At 51.2% G+C, this 19,928-nt stretch overlaps 2 protein-coding genes across 2 annotated transcripts; both read right to left on the reverse strand.

Moving 5' to 3' along the window:
• Positions 1 to 794, reverse strand: LOC101773554. Its single transcript, XM_004953430.2, has 2 exons — positions 528 to 794; positions 1 to 432 (listed from the first exon to the last, which is right to left on the reverse strand). Exons 1-2 carry the CDS (start codon positions 656 to 658, stop codon positions 234 to 236), a joined length of 330 nt encoding a protein of 109 aa, XP_004953487.1. The 5' UTR covers positions 659 to 794; the 3' UTR covers positions 1 to 233.
• Positions 795 to 4,398: 3,604 nt separating this feature from the next.
• LOC101773967 (BOI-related E3 ubiquitin-protein ligase 1) lies at positions 4,399 to 6,210 on the reverse strand. The gene is made up of 4 exons (XM_004953432.3): positions 5,998 to 6,210; positions 5,779 to 5,870; positions 5,315 to 5,691; positions 4,399 to 5,220 (listed from the first exon to the last, which is right to left on the reverse strand). Exons 1-4 carry the CDS (start codon positions 6,042 to 6,044, stop codon positions 4,699 to 4,701), a joined length of 1,038 nt encoding a protein of 345 aa, XP_004953489.1. The 5' UTR covers positions 6,045 to 6,210; the 3' UTR covers positions 4,399 to 4,698.
• Positions 6,211 to 19,928: the final 13,718 nt, after the last annotated feature.

The following is a 19,928-nucleotide window of genomic DNA, read 5'->3' on the forward strand; positions in this document are numbered from 1 at the left end:
TTGCAAAGGGACAACACTGAAAAGCTGGGAAATGCCGTCATGTACACCCATTTCTGACACTCGCGCTCATCACATAAAAAAAAAGTGATCGACAACAACGAAAAAGGAAGAACACAAAGATCTCGAGGGCGTGGTTGCTTGCTTGCGTATATTCTGCCGCTACTCATCTCGATCGGGGCATGGGGCTGTCAGCTCCTTCTCAATCCGATCGGATGCTGCTCCGTGCCCGGTGCTTAGATAGCGACGGGAACGTTTGCTGCGATCTGGACACGGGCGGGCTCGGCGGCGGCTGGCCTCTCGTGCATATGCCGCTGCTGCTCTTTTTTCATCGCCGGAAGCTCCATCATGAAGGGCTTGCTCTTCCCCGCGCCCAAGTCATCGCTCACCATCTGGCGGTACCTGCACTCCTCGCTGCAGAACGGCGTGTCCCCTCTGTTGTTCGCAATCAGAACACCAGCCGTATCAGCAAATCAATCCGCAGTGGGTCGGAAAACTTGAAGGAACATACAGGTGCGCGGCAGACAGACCTGTACATGAAGATGTCGCAGTCTCCGGCCAGCCGCTTGCCGCAGAGGGAGCAGGCGTCCATGGCGCAGCGGCAGGTCGCACCACACTCGAGCGGCTCGATATCGAAGAACGAAGAGGAGGAAGACGTCATTCTTTTCAGGGTTGGAGCTGAGCCTTAGGGGAGACTGAATCAGTGAACAGTTTTAAAACTTGCTGCCAACGACGAGCATAGAATAGAAGTCTTTCCCCGGCCCTCTTATAAAGGAGCAGGGAGAGGACGAAAAGGTGGGTGTTGCGTTAGGTGCCGGGTGGATGCGCGAGAAACCACGGCTATATTTCCAGGAACCTCTTCCCCTTCCTCTCCCTGTCCCTCACTCCCTTGTACCGCATCGCAACCGGCCAGCGCATTCTGGCCGTACGCGCACCGCTAGGGGCAACAAGAAAGAAAGCTACGGCGCCGGTTTTTGTTCGCTTACCCGCGTGCCAGGCGCCCCGGGCCTTGGTGGCGCCGGCGGTCGGTTGTTAACTGCGATGTCCCGCAGGACCCACTGGAAGATCTCGTCTGCAACAACGGAGATCCGATTCTTTGGTTTCTTTCCGTTTATAAGCGGTTTATCGGTGAAAATAAGTGAGAATTCTACCAAATATTTTGTTTATTTTTCTAGATTCTTGCTTATGTGGTAAGCCGTTTTATAGATTTGAACTACGAGAAATGAAAAAATATTCGCTTAAATTATAATAAGCATGACTACGAGAAGTGGAACCCTTTATTGCCCCTACTCGTGGGGGGCTTGCCCGTGCTGCTGGCTGGTACGCGCGCCGGTGCCGCCACGTGTGGTATTTGCCATGATTAGGACGCCTTAGATTACAGCCTGGTAATCTTTGCACAACGTTTTGGAGTTTAGTTTAGTGCAATTGAGCGATGGTGATCGTCGCAAAAAAAAAATTGAGCGATGGTGAAAGTTTGTTAGTTCGAGAAACTGCGCTGTGCTAGCGTTTCGAGTCACAACCTTGGCAGCTGAGACGTCATGTTGTGTTGGCTCAACGACGGGAACAAACAAGCAGGGAGGTTGGAATCCGGAGGGACCCTTGTTCTCTCGCTGTTTTAGGTTCTCAGATCGAGAAGTTCGCGGAGAAAAACGGGCGAAACGGCGAGGAAGCTGTGCGCGAGACGGTGGTGTATTACGATGCCGAATCGGCGACGCGCGCCGGCACGCGGCTACCGCTGCTGCTGCTTTTGCTATGTGCTCTGCTCGGTGTGCTCGCCTTCACCACACGCGCCTCGCCGTGTCTCTGTCTTTTGTCTTGGCGTCGTTGGGTTTTACTGAGCTTTACTACCGGTGGATCCAGGCACACGCGCTGCGAGCCTGCGACAAAGGCAACGTGCCTGACGAGGTCGATGCCGCCGTGTGATTGGGTGTTGACCCGGCCTGGAACGAAGTCTCCCTGACGAGACCTTGACCCCGTGGGCCGTGGCGACCGAGCTGGACCTGAATTACGGCGTTCTGCGCGGACAGTAAGTGGCACGAGGTTACCGTGCGACGCGCGGGAGATGGCAGAGGAGGTTCACGGGCTTCGCAGTAAATATCCGTGACGCACACGGACTGTCCGTGGCGGAAGATTTCCGTCTGAGCTGAGCTGATGACCTCACCCCAGTTGGCCGAGCTTGCCGGCCATGATCCTCCTGAACGGCGTAAAAGATTGCAGGTTTGCAGCTGGTGGTCCAGTTCTCCGGTGCAGGGTCTATTTTCCAAGTACCAGTGTGTTAGGCCCAACACGTGATCTAGTCCCAAAATGGGTTGGAATAGGATCGCGAATGTCATCGTTCACTGAGCCCAAAGTGAGTTTCGTTGCCCATCTTGCAAGGCTGCAGCAGCGTTCAACAGCCTATTGTTCGGCCATTGGGCCATTTGATGTAGGCTTGGCCTAACCGTACCTTCTTTTTTTTTTGTCTCAACAATCCTGTAGGATTGCTTCTTTCAGATTTTCTCAACACCCACCTATAAAAGATTTTGAAAGAATGTGCAAAGAAGTTGATTGATGATAAACGAATTTGTCTTTGAGCTAGTCATCTTATATAGAAGATCACAAGGGGGCCAAAAAATTATGTTTCTTGCTGATGCATGGGAGAAGGCAAACATTGACACAAAGTGTTGCATCCAGATATTCTAATTGCAAGTGCTGGGACATAACCATCACTTAAACATCAGGGTCAACGAGCTCGGAGGCTATTTCTGCACCCATAATACACTCGGGGGTTGGCCTGCTGATGTTCAATGGGGGTTGACAAACGCATGTGATTCTAAACATTATCGAGAGAGAGTCCGTCAGTCGTAAGCTTAATCTGGACGGATTTCCACTCCATCCGCGCATCCATAACCTTTCTGTGGAAGCATTCCTTTCTTCTCCCCGGATCAGCCGGTAGGACATGCCGACGGCGTGGAAGTGGAACACGACGCGTCGGCCCATCGCAGGGTGACAGGGGAGGATCAGGTATGGAACGATTACGATGTGGTTCGCGGTAATCCCGTGAGGCACCGGATCAGATCACTGGGCCGGCCGCAACAGCGACTGGATTCCCCGTAACCCCGTGAACGAAGAATCAGATCAGATATGCACGGCATGGAGGCTAAAGGAGAAGGCACATCGGGACGTGTAAAGCGCATGGTCAGGTAGAGGGGTTTGCCCTTTGCACTGCATCTGCATGGGCTGGTAACTGAGGACGGTTCGGTCACGGTGCCATTGCACAACTCACAAGCAAGCCGTGCTGGCCGCCCCTGGTACTACCGCTGCTGCCGTGCCGGTACCACTACGTGCTCGATCGTCTGAATCTTCCCCATCTCCCGGCAACATCACTGCGACGGGGCTCGTGCGTGACACTGCATGATGGATGTGCATATCGGTTAATGCGTGCAGGACAAGCCTTTATGAGGCGTACAGCGTACTGGCGGGCGGGAATCGGTACGCTTTGGAAACTGACGCTCGGATTCATGCGCGCCCTCCGTCCACGGCCGGCCTTGTACATGTACAGTGCCCCGCCCGGCGTCGCCTCCTTGGCTCCTTCAATTGCCGATAAAGTCTCCGCGCCAGTACAAAGAAAGCACCCGAGATGCGCACGTCAAGGCGGCGGGCGAGTTGAGTTGGAGTACGAACCTTGCCTACGGTCTAGCGTAGAAAAGGAGAGGGATTGCATGTGGTGGCACGTCGTGCACTGGACCGGGTGTCCGGTGGTGGTGGTGGTGCCGAACTGCCCGATGCGACGGCGATGAGCAGCCGTAGGCGCTGGCGCTGCCGCCGCTCCCGCCACAGTGACAGAGTCTGACAGCCCTCCACCCACCCACCCCGCCCCCGCGCAAGGCCGGTCGTTCCTCGTGGCAGGCCGCTGACTGACAGATCACGAGCCCGATCTCCGCCCGTGCCACCTCAGATCCGCTTCCTCTGGCTGCCCACCGACGGGTGGGGCACGCATCTCCTCCCGGGGCCGCGCCGTGCGCCCCCGCAATAACTGACCTCTCGCGCCCCCGCGCGCGTCCGTTCGTCGGTTCCTCCTCCCACGCCGGGGATCGGCAGAGGCGGCAACCGGCCGGCCGCGCCGCGCACCAACCTCTCCGTCCGTCCTCGGCCGCTACGGAAATCCCGCCGTTCCGCCCGGGGTTCGGGCAATACCGCTGCAGGCAGGCGGGCCTCGCGTCGCGTCGGGGCGGGACGACGTCACGAGCGGCACGGCGGTTGCGATCGCTTGTATAATCCCGGGGACACCGCTCGCCTGCCATCGCGCCATATCCGGTTGCGCGGACGTCAAGACAAACGCCGGGAGCAAATTAGGCGCAAACATGGAAAACCTGCTCTCTGATTAGTGTACAGGAAGGAACACGAAAGGGACGGATTGAATGAGAGAAAGAAATCAAAGGTGTGCCAGCCACCAGCGTTCACCTGCTGCACTTGCTGCTTACTATTAACAATGAACTTATCAATTGAATTCTCCTAAACCCCTAGTATGAAAGGAGATTTGAGGAGGGATGCTCGGAATTAATATGAACAAAAACTTGAGACAAAAAAGAAAGAGAAGATTCTAGCTTTCCTACGATTTTTTTTCTTGTATTTTTCGGGAAGGCATTGATGGATTCCTGCACATCATGCACTCACCGGCTCACGGGGGGATGGATGGCCGGATGAGGCGAGGAGGACAGCTCAACAGAGGATGGCCTCCACGCTCCCCGTCCGCACGCACAGGCACACCGGGCACGCCATGGCGGCGTCCGCGTCACTGGCCGCGAAGCACTCGCCGCAGAGCGAGAGGTGCCGACAGGGGAGGAGCACCACGGAGGCTGGCCTGAGGCGGCAGCCGAGGCACGCGCGGTCCGGCGATGGCCCGGTGCGGCGAGGGTCCACGTACGCGGAGGACGACGACTCCGCGGGGCCCGCGTCGCCGAGCTCCTCGACCGACGCCCTCGCCACGGCCGCGGCCTGCTGGAGCTGGGCGTGCAGGGTGACCGCCGCGGCCTGCTCCGAGAGCGCCTTTGCCTGCCACGCCGCCGCCTCGCCGCGGAGGCGTGCCAGCCGCTCCTCCAGCTCGGCGCCGCGCCGCGCCTCGCGCTCCGCTTCCGCCGCCTTCTCACGGAGCCGGCGCGCCGCGGACTGGTCTGCCTTGACTAGAATCGCCCGGTTGTGGCGCCGCAGCCGATCGGCCATCGCCCGCCTGAGCTGCTCGCCCTGACCACGAACACGAACGTACGGGCCCATCAGGATTGGAACAAAGAAAGTAACTTGACGACGAGAACGAACGGATCGCGGGGGCTAGGATTACCTGCTCGCGGATAAATCGGTCGATCTCGTCATCATGCTGCTTCACCTGCGCTGCAAGCTCGTCGGAGACGGTGGAGAACAGCGATGGCGACGACGAGTAGCGCAAGGCATTCATCTGTTTGGTGCTCTCCTGTTGTTGTTGTTGTTGCTGCTGCTGCTGCTGCTCGTCGAATGCCAGGCGGAGGCCGGTGGACACGAGCGCCGTCGCGGCGGGGGACGGCGACGACGAGACTCTGTTCTGGCTCTGGAACTGCGCCATGTTGGCGAACGACGTCGACTGCTGCGGCTGGAGTGTGAACAGATTGACGTACTCCTCCTTGGCCGCCGCCGGAGGCGGCGCCATGGCCTCCCTCGGCCGCTTCCTCCGATTCCCACTCGCTGCAAAGAAACCGAAACCGTCACAATCCAGGAACCGTAGGGCCGCGGTGTTAATCAACATGGGCGCAGTGGCCGGCCGGCACACACCTCCACCGCTGGCGAAGTAGACTGCCGCCGGCGAGACTCCGGCGAGCTGCGGCGGCCGGGGCATGTCCATCTCCTTCCTCTCCGGCTCGCCTCTGCGACAAAGACCACGGAGCACAGGAACCCGTGAGACCACTCCCCACCAATCAAAGCTCCCTTGTACGGGCGGGAGGAGGAGCGAGACGACGCGCCCTGGGGCGGAGTAGTAGGAGGGAGACGCACCTGTCGTGGAAGAGGAGATTGGACGGGTACTGCGCCTGTACTGCCATTGTTAAGGAGGTGGGGAGGAGAGGCAGGCAGGGAGGAACGAGAAACGGATGGGTGGTGGGTTGGCGCAGCGGGCGGGCGGGAGGTCACGGAGAAGAAAACTTCCTCTCGTGGTTTTAATAGCTTTGCTTGCAGCCGAGGAGCCGAGTCCAATTCCGCGCACCCACTTCGCACGCTCGCTTTTAAAAACCTCCCCTCTTCCCTCGCTCGCGTCGCGTCGCGTCGCGTGGGACGGGACGGAACGGACGGGGGGATCGCGTCGCGCGCCCTGCCTCGGCGGCGGCGGGCGAACGGGAGAAGCGAACGGGGAAGAGGCCTCTCGGGTCTAGGCTAAAATTGCTCGTGGCGGTGAAGAAAGATACGGGCGGATGGTTAAAATTAGGTGGCGGATCGCAGAGGACGTGCGGGGGCGATTTACAGCGCGATTTGGTGGCGTAAATGCGGGGAGATTAACATGGAGGGTCGTTTCGCTTTGGCGCTAGCTCGATCGATCGGCCGGGTTTCGCTACGCAATAATGATGGCGGAGGCGTTTGGAAAAGTCAGTCAGGGGGGCGTTGGAGGAATGCAAGGAGAGGAGGAGGAGCCTTCCTTGATGCACTAGCTTAGCCGTTAATCTTTCAAAAATTAGCTGGGCTGCCGGAATAAAGGAGTGCGGTAGCATGCCCTGTCAAGCAAACGCACTGCATTTGTAACCAGCTAAAGGTATCGGCCATAAATGTTCGTGTGACCTAATTTAAGCCATTGGCATTTAGTAGCATCTTATTTGGGGCTTATTATTTGAATGGGTTAAAATTTGGGAGGATCGTTTTGGGTGAATCATATCCCAAACAGATGGCCGATTGGCTGCATCTCTACCTACCTTACCTAGGGAGAGTCTGAGGTAATGCCTTTGTGGCATGACTAATTAATTTGGGATTGTCATGCATGTATTGGCATAATCGGCTACAATTAGTCCTACAGTCACAAATACTACGTGGCATCAGGAAACCGGCATGTATCTACTATTAAACACAACAAAAGTGTAATGTAAAACTAATTTTCGAGATTAATATATCGTTTTCAAACATCCGAACAAAACACATAAAAACGAATTTACAGTTTATAACCAAAGAACGAAATGGCTGACTGCATCCGACCCAAATTGTGAAGTGTGTGATATGGGACCCTTGAGCATTTTGTTTGTGTATCTTATAAAGATTTATAGAAGCAACGATGTGAATAATAGTTATTTCTTTTGGAAATGCAAAAAGGAGATTGCATATATATTGATCCTTTGATATGGATCAAAGAAACATCAAAGTCAAGTGACAAATTTCAAATTTGCATTCTACCCTAGAATCTTCCAAGCACTTGATTTTTCCTAGAGTCTTCATCCCAGCTGTCAGATATTCAATCAAATGGTGGTGGTAAGCGAACCAAGCAACACGTCGCATCCCTCTTTGGCAGATAAGCTGTGTGTGTAAATACAGGACAGCAATCAATCGTTGAATTTTTAGTGTCGGCTCATTTTCATGCGCATGTTGTTGATAAGAAGGGGTTTGTGTTTTTCTATTGGAAAAAGAAAAGTGTTGTTTTTTCCTAGAGCAGTTTGGTTTTATTGGAGGTACTTGTTTGAACTTCCTTTCATTTTCAGCACTTTCATTGTCTCGTGAAAAAAATACAAAAAAAAAATGAAGGCTTAGAAGTCCGGAGGAGATTGAACCATCCAACCCACTCCTGAGTGGTTCAGATTTTAGGGATTCCTTAAATGAAAAATGATGAATTGATCCGAATCCTTGCAACCCACCAGTTTTCTTTCTTTATCTATATCTCTCCATAATTCTCCATATTTTGATTAGGTCTAGCCAGTTTCATATCCCAAAATACAAATTGCCAAACTTGATGGAATGATTAAGGGATCTGAAAGTTGCCAGCAGCACGTCGTGTTAGGAATATTGGAGATTAATAGTAACAATGCAACAAACAAGGACGCCTAGCTAGCTACATGCTTAGCTCCTTGCACACTGCTACTATATTTGATAGAAAATTATTGTTGCTTTCCAGTTGGTTCTTCCTAGCCCAGCAGCAACAGCACACACATGCATAGCTTAACTGCCAAGTACTAGCGAGCATTGGCGTGCGTAGGACCCAAAGCTAACATGCAGGTGGAGTTTATTGACCAGTACGTTCTAGTTGTGAGTTGATTGAGATTTGGTAAACATCTTTAGGACAACTAGAAGAAGCCTCTCGCTGCCTCCTTTTAGAAGCACGGCGATTGAAGCAAGAAGCAGGCAGGCTATAAAAAGGCAGGGAGGAAAAAAAAAAGAAAGAAGAGAAAGAGATATCCTTGCCCGATAATATTTCCGGAGATCGAAAGATGCAAAAGAGAGCCGGCTGGCTCGCTAGAAAGAATCAAATGCTGCCATCTTTGTTCCCAAGGGTGGCTGTCAGCTGATGCAGCGCTGCATCTACCTTCCTTGCAAACAACCTCTCCGTGTTGTCAATTATTTTTCGCCCCGGCCCCGTTTTTATTTGGCACGCTTTTCTTTCCGTCCCCCTCCTCGGCGATGCACCAGCACGTGATCGTGATTGATTCTAGGTTTCACTTCTACGGCCATCTGGAGGTGGAAATAATGTAAAAGTAATCGACTGACGAATCGGCGGTGACAAAAGGGCAAATATATCTTGGTGGCATTGGGTTAGCCTCTCGATAGCTGCTGCTTTGCCATCTCTGGCGCCGAGTGCGACCATTTGGCAAATTAGAGGTGAGACCGTCTGGACTAAAAATAGTCGTCCCCGTTTCTGCAACGCTAATCCGTGACATAATAGCAGTGTACTGGCGTATGCATCGCTCCATGGCCAAGCCAAAGTATAGTACTCCATTGGAAACGCATGGCATGCCCTTGGTCAAACCCAATGTGTGCGTTTGGAATGTCAACCACACCAAACCAACACACTATCGAAACAGGACAAGCAGACTGATACACACGCGAGTATTTCAGCTGGTAGCCAATCAGCCGTCGCGTACACACGGAGACGAAGCAGGCACGCTGCTGGGCGTGTTGATTAGACCCAGGCCGGCTCCACCCGTGAACGAACGGCCGGTAAAACGCGACGACGACACACGGGAGGCAGGCGGGCAGCTTCGTCCGCGTCGGCGGTGGCGGCCGGCCGGCCGGGGCCGGGCCGGGGCCGGGCCGGGCGCGCGCGCGGTGGGTGCGTGGTGTCGTGTGGTGATCCGATGACTGGATGATGGTGGAGTGGTGGTGATAATTGAGAGGCGCGCGCGCGGCAGGGCACCGTACGACGCCCGTCTCCAACCCCAACACACATTAAGTGCGGGCAAAGGAAAGGCAGGCGCGCGCGAGGTGGAGGAAGGGGGGTCGGCCGGAGCCCGGAGGACGGAGGTGGACTGGTGATGCCGGCCTGCCGGGCGTGAATCATCGGACCGAGCGATCGAGCGGATGCCATGCCGTGCCCGCGCTCCCTTCGATGGGATCACAAGCATTTCATTCCGGGTGGGGTGGGTGCATGGGCGTGGTGGCATGTGATCCTCCTCGCTCCTCCCTTTCAAACGCCTTGGGTCCCGCCCTCGAGCCTACTAGCCCGTTGGACGTAATCGCTTGCGACGCCGCCGCCTAGTCGCCTACCAGTTCCTCCTCTTTGGTTTCGTCGTGGTGGACTGGTGCTGGTGGTTGTTGCTGTCATGCATGCCGCCTTCGTCCGTCCACTCGGTGCGATGTAATTGGATCCGTTCGTCGTCGCTCGTGCTTTGAGTTTAATTTCTTCTGGTGTGAATGTTTTAGTTTGATTGATCTATCGTATTGGGATTAACTACGCGTTGGTTTCTGTTTGGCGTACTCAACAACGATGTTGATCAGGCTGAAAAGTATGAGACAGTGATGGTGCCCGATGAACCTAGAACGATCTACTATCCGGTTGTTAATTAATCATCAACGGTTATATACACAAAAAACTGTCGTCCCTTCTTCACACCACACCAAGAATCCAAAGACCAAGTTGAGCCACATCTTATATTTGCACCGTGCCACGACGACCGCCCGCCCGTGCCACATGTTACATGCTACAGAGAACGCCAGTAGAAACAAGAAAGGTATGGCCGGTGTTGCATACGATACGAACACTCCAGCGCAAGTCTTGTATATTAGGCCGGATCGTGATCGGTGGACGGACGCATGTGCCGTCCGGACAAAGCATGATGACCTGCGAGCTGTTCCCGTTCTCGGCCATGGTGGCCACTGGCCACACCGTCAGATGCGACAACGGGCTCCCCGTCTTGACATTTGAAGCCGCCCGCGCGCTGGACCAGCAACTAACGAAACAACCTACCTGTCGTCGCTCAGAATACATACACGTACGATCGATACGAGCGCGCCCCGGCCCGCGTTGCCCTCTCCATACGCTTGGACCATGTCCACGGCTGCAAACGCGCACACACATGGACATGGAGATGCCTGCCCGGAGGTCATGCGTATGACCTGACCTACTGCCAACAACCTGTGGCCTGTGCGATCTAGAAACCAACAGTGTTCGCCCTGTTCATCTGGTCTTATGAGAGCGCATGCATGCATGATTCAGTCTTATCATCACGCCACTCTTACAGGCATCATCAGCATACCGTCTCCAACACGGACACGTCGCCCGGGCTGTGTTTGGAACGGTCCAAACTCGCCCATCGCTCACGGTTCGTCGTCAGTCCTCTCGTAGCTATCCTTATCGCCAACATGTATAAAAGGACGACGACGCATGATTTCTCCTCCTTTTCTGAAACGGAAGCATGCGTTCAGCGTTCCAGATTATTTCTCGAACTGTACTTATGCCGCCTGTCGAACGACGTATCCTTGCGTGTGAACGAACTGCTCCTGATTAATCCCGGCGGTACGGTGTTCTTTTTCTCGGAAGGCTCTAGCTCCGATCCTCGCTTTTCCTGCCGACTCCACTGCATCGGACACGGCATGCCGGAGCGACTTCTTTTTTCATGCGTTTCAAGCGACTTTATACGAGAATGGACGGCGAGGAAAAACGGGTGTGGTGGCCGAATCGGAGGACGCCTCTCTCTTTGCGTTGCGAGTAGACTATGAGTGCTAAGCTTCGCGCCAATCTTTGGTGTTTGTGCACCCTTTCCCTTTTCCTTCTTTTGCCGAGCTTCGTTTGCCTTTGCAAGTAGGAGCGGCACCCGAACGAAATGCGGACGGAATCGTGCGTTCCGTGCGTGTGACGCCCGTAGCGGCGAAGCCAGCCGTCCGTTCACCGATCCATCGTCGGCGCGCGGCGCCCCACCAGCTGCCGCCGAGCAAAGTGACGCGACGCGACGCATGTGCCGCCAAGTTTATTAGCCCTGTTTGCCTGGGCCTAAGCTCTGACAGCAACGAGGGATCGGAGGCGCGATAAGCCACACCCGTCCAGCAGGTCAGGTTCGTGTACATGCTCTCTCGAGTCTCTCGACCGATCCCGACGTCGCCCGATTCAGCTAGATTTTCTGCCATTCACTCCGGAGCATAGATTTCGTTTCCAGAGTAGTCGTCGCAAAGAGCGTTCTAAGTACAGGTCGAGACCATAAACATGACCGGATCGATCTGGGATGGCATGCATGCATGGTGTAAACATAGGCGGCAGTTAACCTCCTAGTTACCGGTCTTATCGACCGGGACCGGCACACATGACGATCGACCAAGAGATGCCGCCGGCAATAATCGACGCCACTCGCCACTATAGAAAACCTAAAACCATGGCAGGACTCGCAAGCGCACCACTTGTTTGACGATTAGCAACTCCCTCCTACGTCTTTGACATTGGGATGTGCTACCTGCCGCGCGCATGGCGATATCAAGATAAAATTCCTTATTTGCCATCGGAATTTATATCGCTTCCTTATTTGTCACTGGAAAAGTTTCCCTTCCTTATTTGCCATTGGCTCAAAATTGCATTCACTGTTTGCCATCAAACTTGACGTGAAAAGATGATCTTACCCTTATGATATAAGGACATATTGTTGTAAAATTTGACCGGCTGCATACGCATGGGATCAACTCATCTTTAAGAAACATTAGGTTGATATGAAAAAAGAAAAATAAGTTGCGATACAAATTATACAATAATGTGCCCCTATATCATGAGGGTAAAACCATCTTTTCATGTCCAACTTAATACTATTGATGGCATACAGGGAATACAAATTTAAGTCCATGGTAAATAAGGGACAAACTTTCTCGATAGCAAATAAGGAAGCGACGTACATTCCGATAGCAAATAAGGAATTTTCTCCGATACCGATACATGACACCAGCTAGGCAGCTCCATGCGGTAGCATGTATATGCTGCAGTGGAGAAAATGCTTGGAACTTCTTCTATTTCCCTGAGCTGACGTGAAGAGAGGTAACCATTTCTAAATGGACCTCCCGGCCCCTTGATAGAACCGTTTGGGAATATAATCTGGCCAGAATTATCGGGTCAATCGCTGCGAAAACAACGGGTGCTTGTATATATATATATATATACACACCACATGATGATGGTATAGCTCTACTAGCTCGGAAATGTATTTGTTTGTCGGTTTCAAACCACGGCCGTGCGATGAATGATACATTAGAGACTGGCTTCTGGGTAGCCGGTTTCTCTATATCCAGGAAGGGGAGATGCATACAATACGACGCAATCATGCGCGATATTTGTATGGAGATTTCTGGTCCCTGAGGCCTAAATACAGCCGGTTTTGTGGGTGAGAATAGCACTGGTGTCATTTTCTCTCATAAATTTGTGAGAGTTTTGGAAGGGAAATCGAAGAATTGTTATGTCGAGAGTGGTGGCTAGCTCTTCGTCATAATATTATCATGTACTATACTTTCTTTTATTTAATTAGACGAGGAACTAATCATGTACTTATCCATTTCCAAGCATGTAAAGCAAATACTACCAGTACATAATTGACCAGGGGGAAAAAAAGAAAGAAAGAAAGAAAGAAAGAAAGAGAGGGGAGAGATAGACACGCCGAGCGCGCATTATTGTGGCTTTGAACGAGTGCTTAAGAATCACATTGCTGGAATCCCCATGCACGCCTGGTGTGCCATATGCTTTGTGCTTTTGCTGGTGTGCTTCCATTGTCACGCTCACACAAGTCACACATGCATGACAAACGGGACAGGTCCACAGCAGATGGCCATTGACATGCATGATGAATTATATCCTAGTGGCGGCCGGCCTGACGAATGATCTCCGATCGATCGATCTCGATCTCTGCCGCCAGCGCCAGGAATTCAGATCACGCACACCTCCTCCGCTAATTCGCCGACGACGATGCAGCAACGACGACCAGTCAAGCGTTGCTACAGATGCGTTGTTAATCCAGGCTAGATCGGCTAATAACAGCTGCCCGATCGATTACTTTTTTTTCTTTCCTTCCTTCCAAACAAGTTCCAATCACAAGATCAGACGGCGGAGAACACGTGCAGTGGTCAGGCCATGTGCCTGCCGTGCCGTGAGGCGCGGCCTAGTGCTACCCGTTCGCCTCGTCCGGCTGCAGCGGGGACGTTGCTGTTTGTTTTTCTCGCAGCCTAGCTCGTGGCTCCATGCTTTGTGATCGTAGCTAGGGATTCCAAAATCCATCCAGGCCAGCCTTGGCCTTTGTAAATGGAGTCGCCACTGTCCTGCATGGAGCTTTGAGCGCACAAAAGAGCCTAGCGTGCAAGTTGATGAGGACTTTTCGAGATGCCGGCCGGCTTCTCATCTCATCTACTCTACTCCGTTGTAGAGTATACATCATCTCATCTGCGAGAGAGAGAGAAAAAGAAAGAAGTATAGAAAGACAGTCTGTGTCAGGCTGCTGAATTGCTTATTGCCACTGCATGCACTCCCACTTAATCAAATATGGCCATCGGGTTGGGAATTCAGAAATGAGTTGGATGCCTCAACCAGAGGTGGTTGTCAGCCTCAATAAGACACGGCACTTTGTGTGAATATTTCCGCTGCCAGAAGCTGCTGCTGCTGATGGCAAACCACTCAACGAAACCATGTATGAGTATGATGGCACGCTAGCCGAAAGATTTACATAATGGCGAGAAATCCAGCAATCATGGCCGACGCACACACGACCATATAGCCATATACTACTACATACGGATCAAATAATGCAGCTAGTTATAGCTAGCAGACGTGCGTGACAGGCACAGTGCCGCGTTTGTTCATGCTGCTGTCCTCTTCACCAAGACGGTCGATTCAGAGAGCATGCATGATAACAAACAACAACAAGGCCGGCCATTGCTGTTACCATTACCGTTTCACCACCGCAATCAATTCGCAAAGGACACGGGAATGCCCCATCGCCATCCAAAAGATCCAAAGGCCATTACCACGGCTCTCTTCTCCCTGGCGGGGACCGTGGCGCGAATCGGCGGCAGGCTTCATGTGACATCCTTGAATACCAGAAAGACGGGCATGAAGCCAACCCAAACCAAATCGGAGAAAGGAGATGCTATGGCCTATGGTAAGATTGGTCAGAGGGCAAGCAAAGGCATGGCAGCGGTGGGGGGAGTGGAGAACCGAATTCCCATGACACGCCAACCCCACCACCTCATGCTCGGCAGCAGCAGGCTCATCCGGCTGGGTATTTATTTTCTCCCATGCTTTAAGGAAAGAAGAGACCAAGGAGATCTGAACAAAGTGGGGGAGCAACGGCTCGGCGACCTCCGTGCAGGTGCGATGCCGATGAGCAGACGGTGCAACAGCAACTGAGGAATTGTATATGATTTGCCCCTTCAAATTGGCAGGCAGGGCTGGTGACAAAGGGCCTGTCAGGCAGCCCTGCTTTCAGAGACCACTCCACCCAACCGAACGGGGCGAGCATTATTGCTTGCCGCTGATGGCCCTTTGAATTTTACAGGGGAAACGTCAATTGAGGAATCGGATCGCATTCACAGCTACAATAATTGGTAATTGCAGAAATGTGTATGTGTGCTCCTACAACTGTCAAGATATGCTGCAAGTAATTGCAGAAATATATGAAAGTGCCCTGAGGCATCTACCTGAACAGTGTACGTGACACTTTCAGGAGCAGTTTCAGTGCCACAGAGGCTTTCAATTTTCACTGCAGATTCAGTCCAGCAAACTAGTAGATAGGGGGCTGACACAAGGCTGCCAAACTGTACAAACCAAGCTCATGGCTGCTTAGCGCTAATGCGCTTTCACAATTCTCACGAATCATGGCCGTCACCACCGGTGTCTTTCTCCACTAAATGCAGTGCTCGAACCGAAGCATATGGGTGCTGTCAGAGCGGGGGCGCCCCCTTTCCTTTGGCCCCAAGCTCACACTTCTCCATGCCATTGCCATGCTCCTCCCCGTTCTTTAGCCCGCCCACCTACTCTGCTGTTGCTCACATTGCCATCCTTGTCTCCATCCTTTTCCATCCTTTTCTTGCCTTCCATCCGCATCTTTTTTTTCCTCCCTCTCTAATCTCTTTCATATCATGCCCCTTCTTGGTTGGATAAACACCACAGGCTCGCGTACAGCTAGGTGCTTCAGCCTTTAATTATGGTAACTGATGCTGCCGGAGACTGATGAGAGTGTTTCCTGGAGGAGCACCAATCTCGCCAATCGCCATCACATGCACTGCCTTTATATTATTACACGCTTCTGGTCTTGCTCATGTGAGCAAGCCCCAAGGTCACACCACACCTCTCTGGTCTCAACAGCTCCCCCTGTCTCGCCAACCTTGCTTCCTCTCCCCTCTCTCACACCAGTCAGGCGGTGTCACCACAGGCCACAGTGCCTGACTCCTCTTGGACGTGTGCGACCTTCAAGAAATGGAGTGTGTGCGGTGTATGTGTGCCACTGTGGTCTGTGTGTGATACATCATACGACTGCACACTGTGCCAAAGCTGGGGGCGTCACAGCTACCCTCCTGCGGGATCCAAGGCCATGATGATTTGATGCCACAGCTAAACCAAAAATCCTCCAACCCTATAATAATGGTTCCAACTTTCATACAAGGAGAGGTTATTCTATGATGGACCAAACGTATTGATCACTTTACTCTTCGGTCGAAAAAAATTAGTCCTGAGAATTATAGCTGTTTCTCTCTAGTGCTTCAGCTTCTACTCCTACAGTCCTACGCAAAGCAAGCAAGGGTTCGAGATCGGCAGCTGATTTGCAGTGGCATGTGCATTGGTCCTTCCCTATGCATAGCAGCCCGAGATTAGAGGTGGGAATGGATTTCAGAAAATCCACGTCCAATTGGACTTTTCCGTCGTGGATTGTGTTGGACTGGACTTGTTTTGGATTTGGATGTCCATGTGCTTTGAGGTCCAAACTAAATGTGGCTATTGGATACAAGACATGCAAATTTCTGGATGTCCATTGGACTTTTTTTTGCATAATTCAATTCAGCCGATACATTGAACAGTCCATGGCGGTGTAGGGTCTCGTTCGTCGGAATCGACTGTGTCAATTGTCAAACATCGCCAGGTCAATGGCGGCGAGCTTTTATCTGAATCTAAGGGCCATGGTCTATGGCGGCGGCGGCGGCGCTAGACGTCGTCGAGGTCGAGGTTGACGACAGCAGCGCTGCGGCTGCGTCGAGCTCTACGTCAATTGCGCTGGGTCTCGATCGATGCTACGTCGGCGGCGTCCGTGCTCGCCGGATCGTCATGGTCGTTGCCGAGCCCAAAGGGGAACTGGCCGCACGGTAGCCGGCGAGGCCGAGCTCGACGCACCTCGTCTAGCCGCTTCGACTCTCGTCGTCATGCGCGGAGGACCACCCCAACCTATCCTCCTCTTCCCTGGCCGATAGTAGGAGCACGTCGATCGAACGAAGCAGAGGAAGATGATAACAGAGCAAATTAGAAGAGATTGGATATTTGGATGGATTTTGGACTTTTCTAGTGTTGGATTGGACTTGGATTGGGTGGACATGGACCTAAAAATATTTGAATTTTCTTTGGACTGTTTTGTTTTGGATTTGGATTTTCATCCATTCCCACGTCTACCCGAGATCACAAGGGGAAGTCCCTTCCCCATGACCATGACGCGGTGCATGCATGGCCTCTGGGCCTGACCCCAGATTTGTTTCTACTGCTCACCGCAGGGCAGCACGCCCGCAGCAGCGCAACCATTACTCCGTTCTGGCGAAGAGCGCCGGGCCAGGTACCTAAATTGCGATGGCCCGATATTATTGTCAACTAACGTGTGCCTGGCATGCCCTTCCAAGGGGTCGGTCCTGGGACGCCCTGTGCTTTGCCCATCTAGTCCACAGCACCATTTGCACTGTCTTTTGATGCCGCCCTAATGGGAGCCAGGATCGAGGCCAGGCCAGCCGAGCCCAGCACTCACTCACTCACCGGCTGATCTGATTCCCCCATTCAAAAATGTGAATAGGGACACTAGGCTACTGGAGAGGAAAAGAGAAGGGAAAAAAAGAAAGAAAAGGTCGCCATTGTAGACAGGAATTGATTTGGACTTTGCGAACCACATGAAGGCAGGCCAACCTCTTCAGTCCTTCGACAACCCACTTGGCGGCAATCACATGAAATGAGCGATGCTTGTTAGTATTGTTTACTGTATTTTCAGATCTTCTTTCACCAGGTGTACAGCATATCTTACTGCTTACTACCTGGTTTTCAGTAAGGTGCCGACCTAACTAGATTTGAAATGCTAGCAGCATCTTACCACACACGTCAAAAGTCAAAACATATATATATATTTTTTTGCTATGAATTTACTAAAGCGTACGCTAAAGCAGTGCCCATTTCACCTTTACTATACTAAAGGGATAAACTCAAAAATATTTTTTTTTGTCAAACAACGTTGATAAAACAGTAAGCTGGTCATCCTATTCAGATTTTTTCCATAACCCCTTTTTGTGAATGTGGTGGGCTACCTATAAGGGTTGTCCACTCATGCTGGTTCACGAAAGAGTAGTCCACCTATAAAAAGGGGTCCAGATGGTGCCAGCTAGACAATTGTTTTGAAACGAACTTATCATACTGAATAGGCCAAGATGCAAACCTAATGGACCAAACCGAATCCAATCAGCATACTGCAACGAGGAAAGGAGGAGCACATCAGTTGCTTCGAGCATAATCTAGATACCATGAGCGTGACCTAACACATCTGATGGGTGTTAGTTTGATGCAGGCATGCACATGGAACAGGTTCCAAAGTAACCATGTCCCATGCATGCCAAGAACAGTAGAGTACAAGGCTACAAGTTTTGAATGGACAAATATTTTTACAACATTTTTTGCTCGATCTTAAGGTGCGAAGTACTTCACTAGAGTTCACAGGTAAGCATGGAAAAGGTTATATGCTATCAATGAATCTAATTTTGTATTTTAGCATTATAATTAAAGTTGTTTTTTTATGAATCAGGAGGGGTTGGACCCCTACTGATTATATATTAATAAAAGCATTACAGAGTTATGTACAAGCAATGGTTAAAAGAAAAATTACAACCAAATCAAACTTCGGATATCTTAGGATGGTATGTCTTCTTTGCCCGATGTCATGCACTAGAAAAGAATCATGGGTCAGTGCACAAGTGATGCTTAGAGTACAGTTTCACAATCTATGCTGAAATTATGCATTGAAAAGTTAGTTCGCAACCATTTAAAGCATCAGTATTGCTGTGGATTTAGTCTCTTCTATTATCCCACTTCCCCTTGCACTCCACATATTAGCTATTTCTTTGATTCTTTATTTACACAACTGAAAGCAAAGTTCACAGACTTTGGTGCTAATTAAGTTGATCCATGAGCTGGAAACTTCTTCATGGTAGCATATAAGTAAGGTAAGACTGATAATTGCTCTGTGACTGTTTATCTTAGGGCAGAAGCATAGGCTGCATCAAGTCACCATCTGATGATCCATCAGCATTGCTAGATGAAAGTCAAGAAACATAGAGAGAGGAAGAAGAGTGAAAGGAGAGCTGCAGTAGAATAAAGCAGGAAATATATATAAGGCAGATGAGGAAAGCCGCAAGCAAAGCCCATTGGTTTCAGGGGTTTACACAAAGTAAGCCAGAAAACAAGATTGGCATCATCTTCTCCGTTATAGTAACCCCACCCTACTGATACTCTCTAGGATCCTCAAAAGAATAAAACAGCCTGCTCCTTATAAATTGCCACCAAATGGAAGCTGAATTCAATTCTTTTATGAACGTGACTCCACCAAGAGAAGAAGCTGAATGAAAAGGAAAATTACCAAAAGGAAGCACCGAAGGAAGAAAACTTTGGCAGGTAAAAAGAGGGGAGGGAATTGCTTCCGAGGCGTCCATGGTGGGTTCGTTACATGCTTATGTTGGGTGAGCATAAAGATGCTAAAAGCAAAGTAGATAGGGATGGATGGTCCTCAGTACCAGCTCACAGATAACAACTGAGGCTGATCTTCTTTAATGATAATGAGTTCAGCTGTGATCATTTTCCGACTACCTCAGTTAGAAACTTAAGGTTGGATACTCCAAGGGAAAAGCCTTTTAATCTATTTGCTAAGACGATTGCACAAATGAGAAATGCAAATATTGTGAAGTGGAAAACAAGTCATACCTCACACTCTGCCAGTCAGTTACAAAACAATGAGCACTGATTACCAAGTTTGAACAAGTTATCCCTAGAGACAACGCAACAAACATATATTTTAGTATATCCCCTATGAATGCAGGTCAGTCTTTTTGGCATTTATGCAAAGCATGTCCACACTACATGCAAGCTAGCGCTAACTATGGACGTAGCTTCTAAAATTGATGAAAACACTTTGGGAGATGGTTTCACCGTGGTCCCTGCTAGTCCACGCCCCAATAGCATATCCAAGTATCCAACATTGAATTTTTAGTGCGCCCTGGTGTTGCAGTATGTCACACCCTCCATGAACTTATATTTACTCGAGAATTAGTAGTGAGTC

The sequence above is a fragment of the Setaria italica genome, chromosome I, assembly GCF_000263155.2.
Source record: "Setaria italica strain Yugu1 chromosome I, Setaria_italica_v2.0, whole genome shotgun sequence".
NCBI lineage: Eukaryota > Viridiplantae > Streptophyta > Magnoliopsida > Poales > Poaceae > Setaria > Setaria italica.

Excerpts from the sequence above, each read along its gene's own strand:
- LOC101773554 (XM_004953430.2), bottom strand. The coding sequence starts at position 658 with ATGACGTCTTCCTCCTCTTCGTTCTTCGATATCGAGCCGCTCGAGTGT. Across the intron at positions 433-527 it reads TGCGACATCTTCATGTACAG|AGGGGACACGCCGTTCTGCA; the intron begins GTCTGTCTGCCG and ends TGCGAACAACAG.
- LOC101773967 (XM_004953432.3), bottom strand. The coding sequence starts at position 6,044 with ATGGCAGTACAGGCGCAGTACCCGTCCAATCTCCTCTTCCACGACAG. Across the intron at positions 5,692-5,778 it reads CTACTTCGCCAGCGGTGGAG|CGAGTGGGAATCGGAGGAAG; the intron begins GTGTGTGCCGGC and ends GTTTCTTTGCAG. Across the intron at positions 5,221-5,314 it reads ACCGATTTATCCGCGAGCAG|GGCGAGCAGCTCAGGCGGGC; the intron begins GTAATCCTAGCC and ends GTTCGTGGTCAG.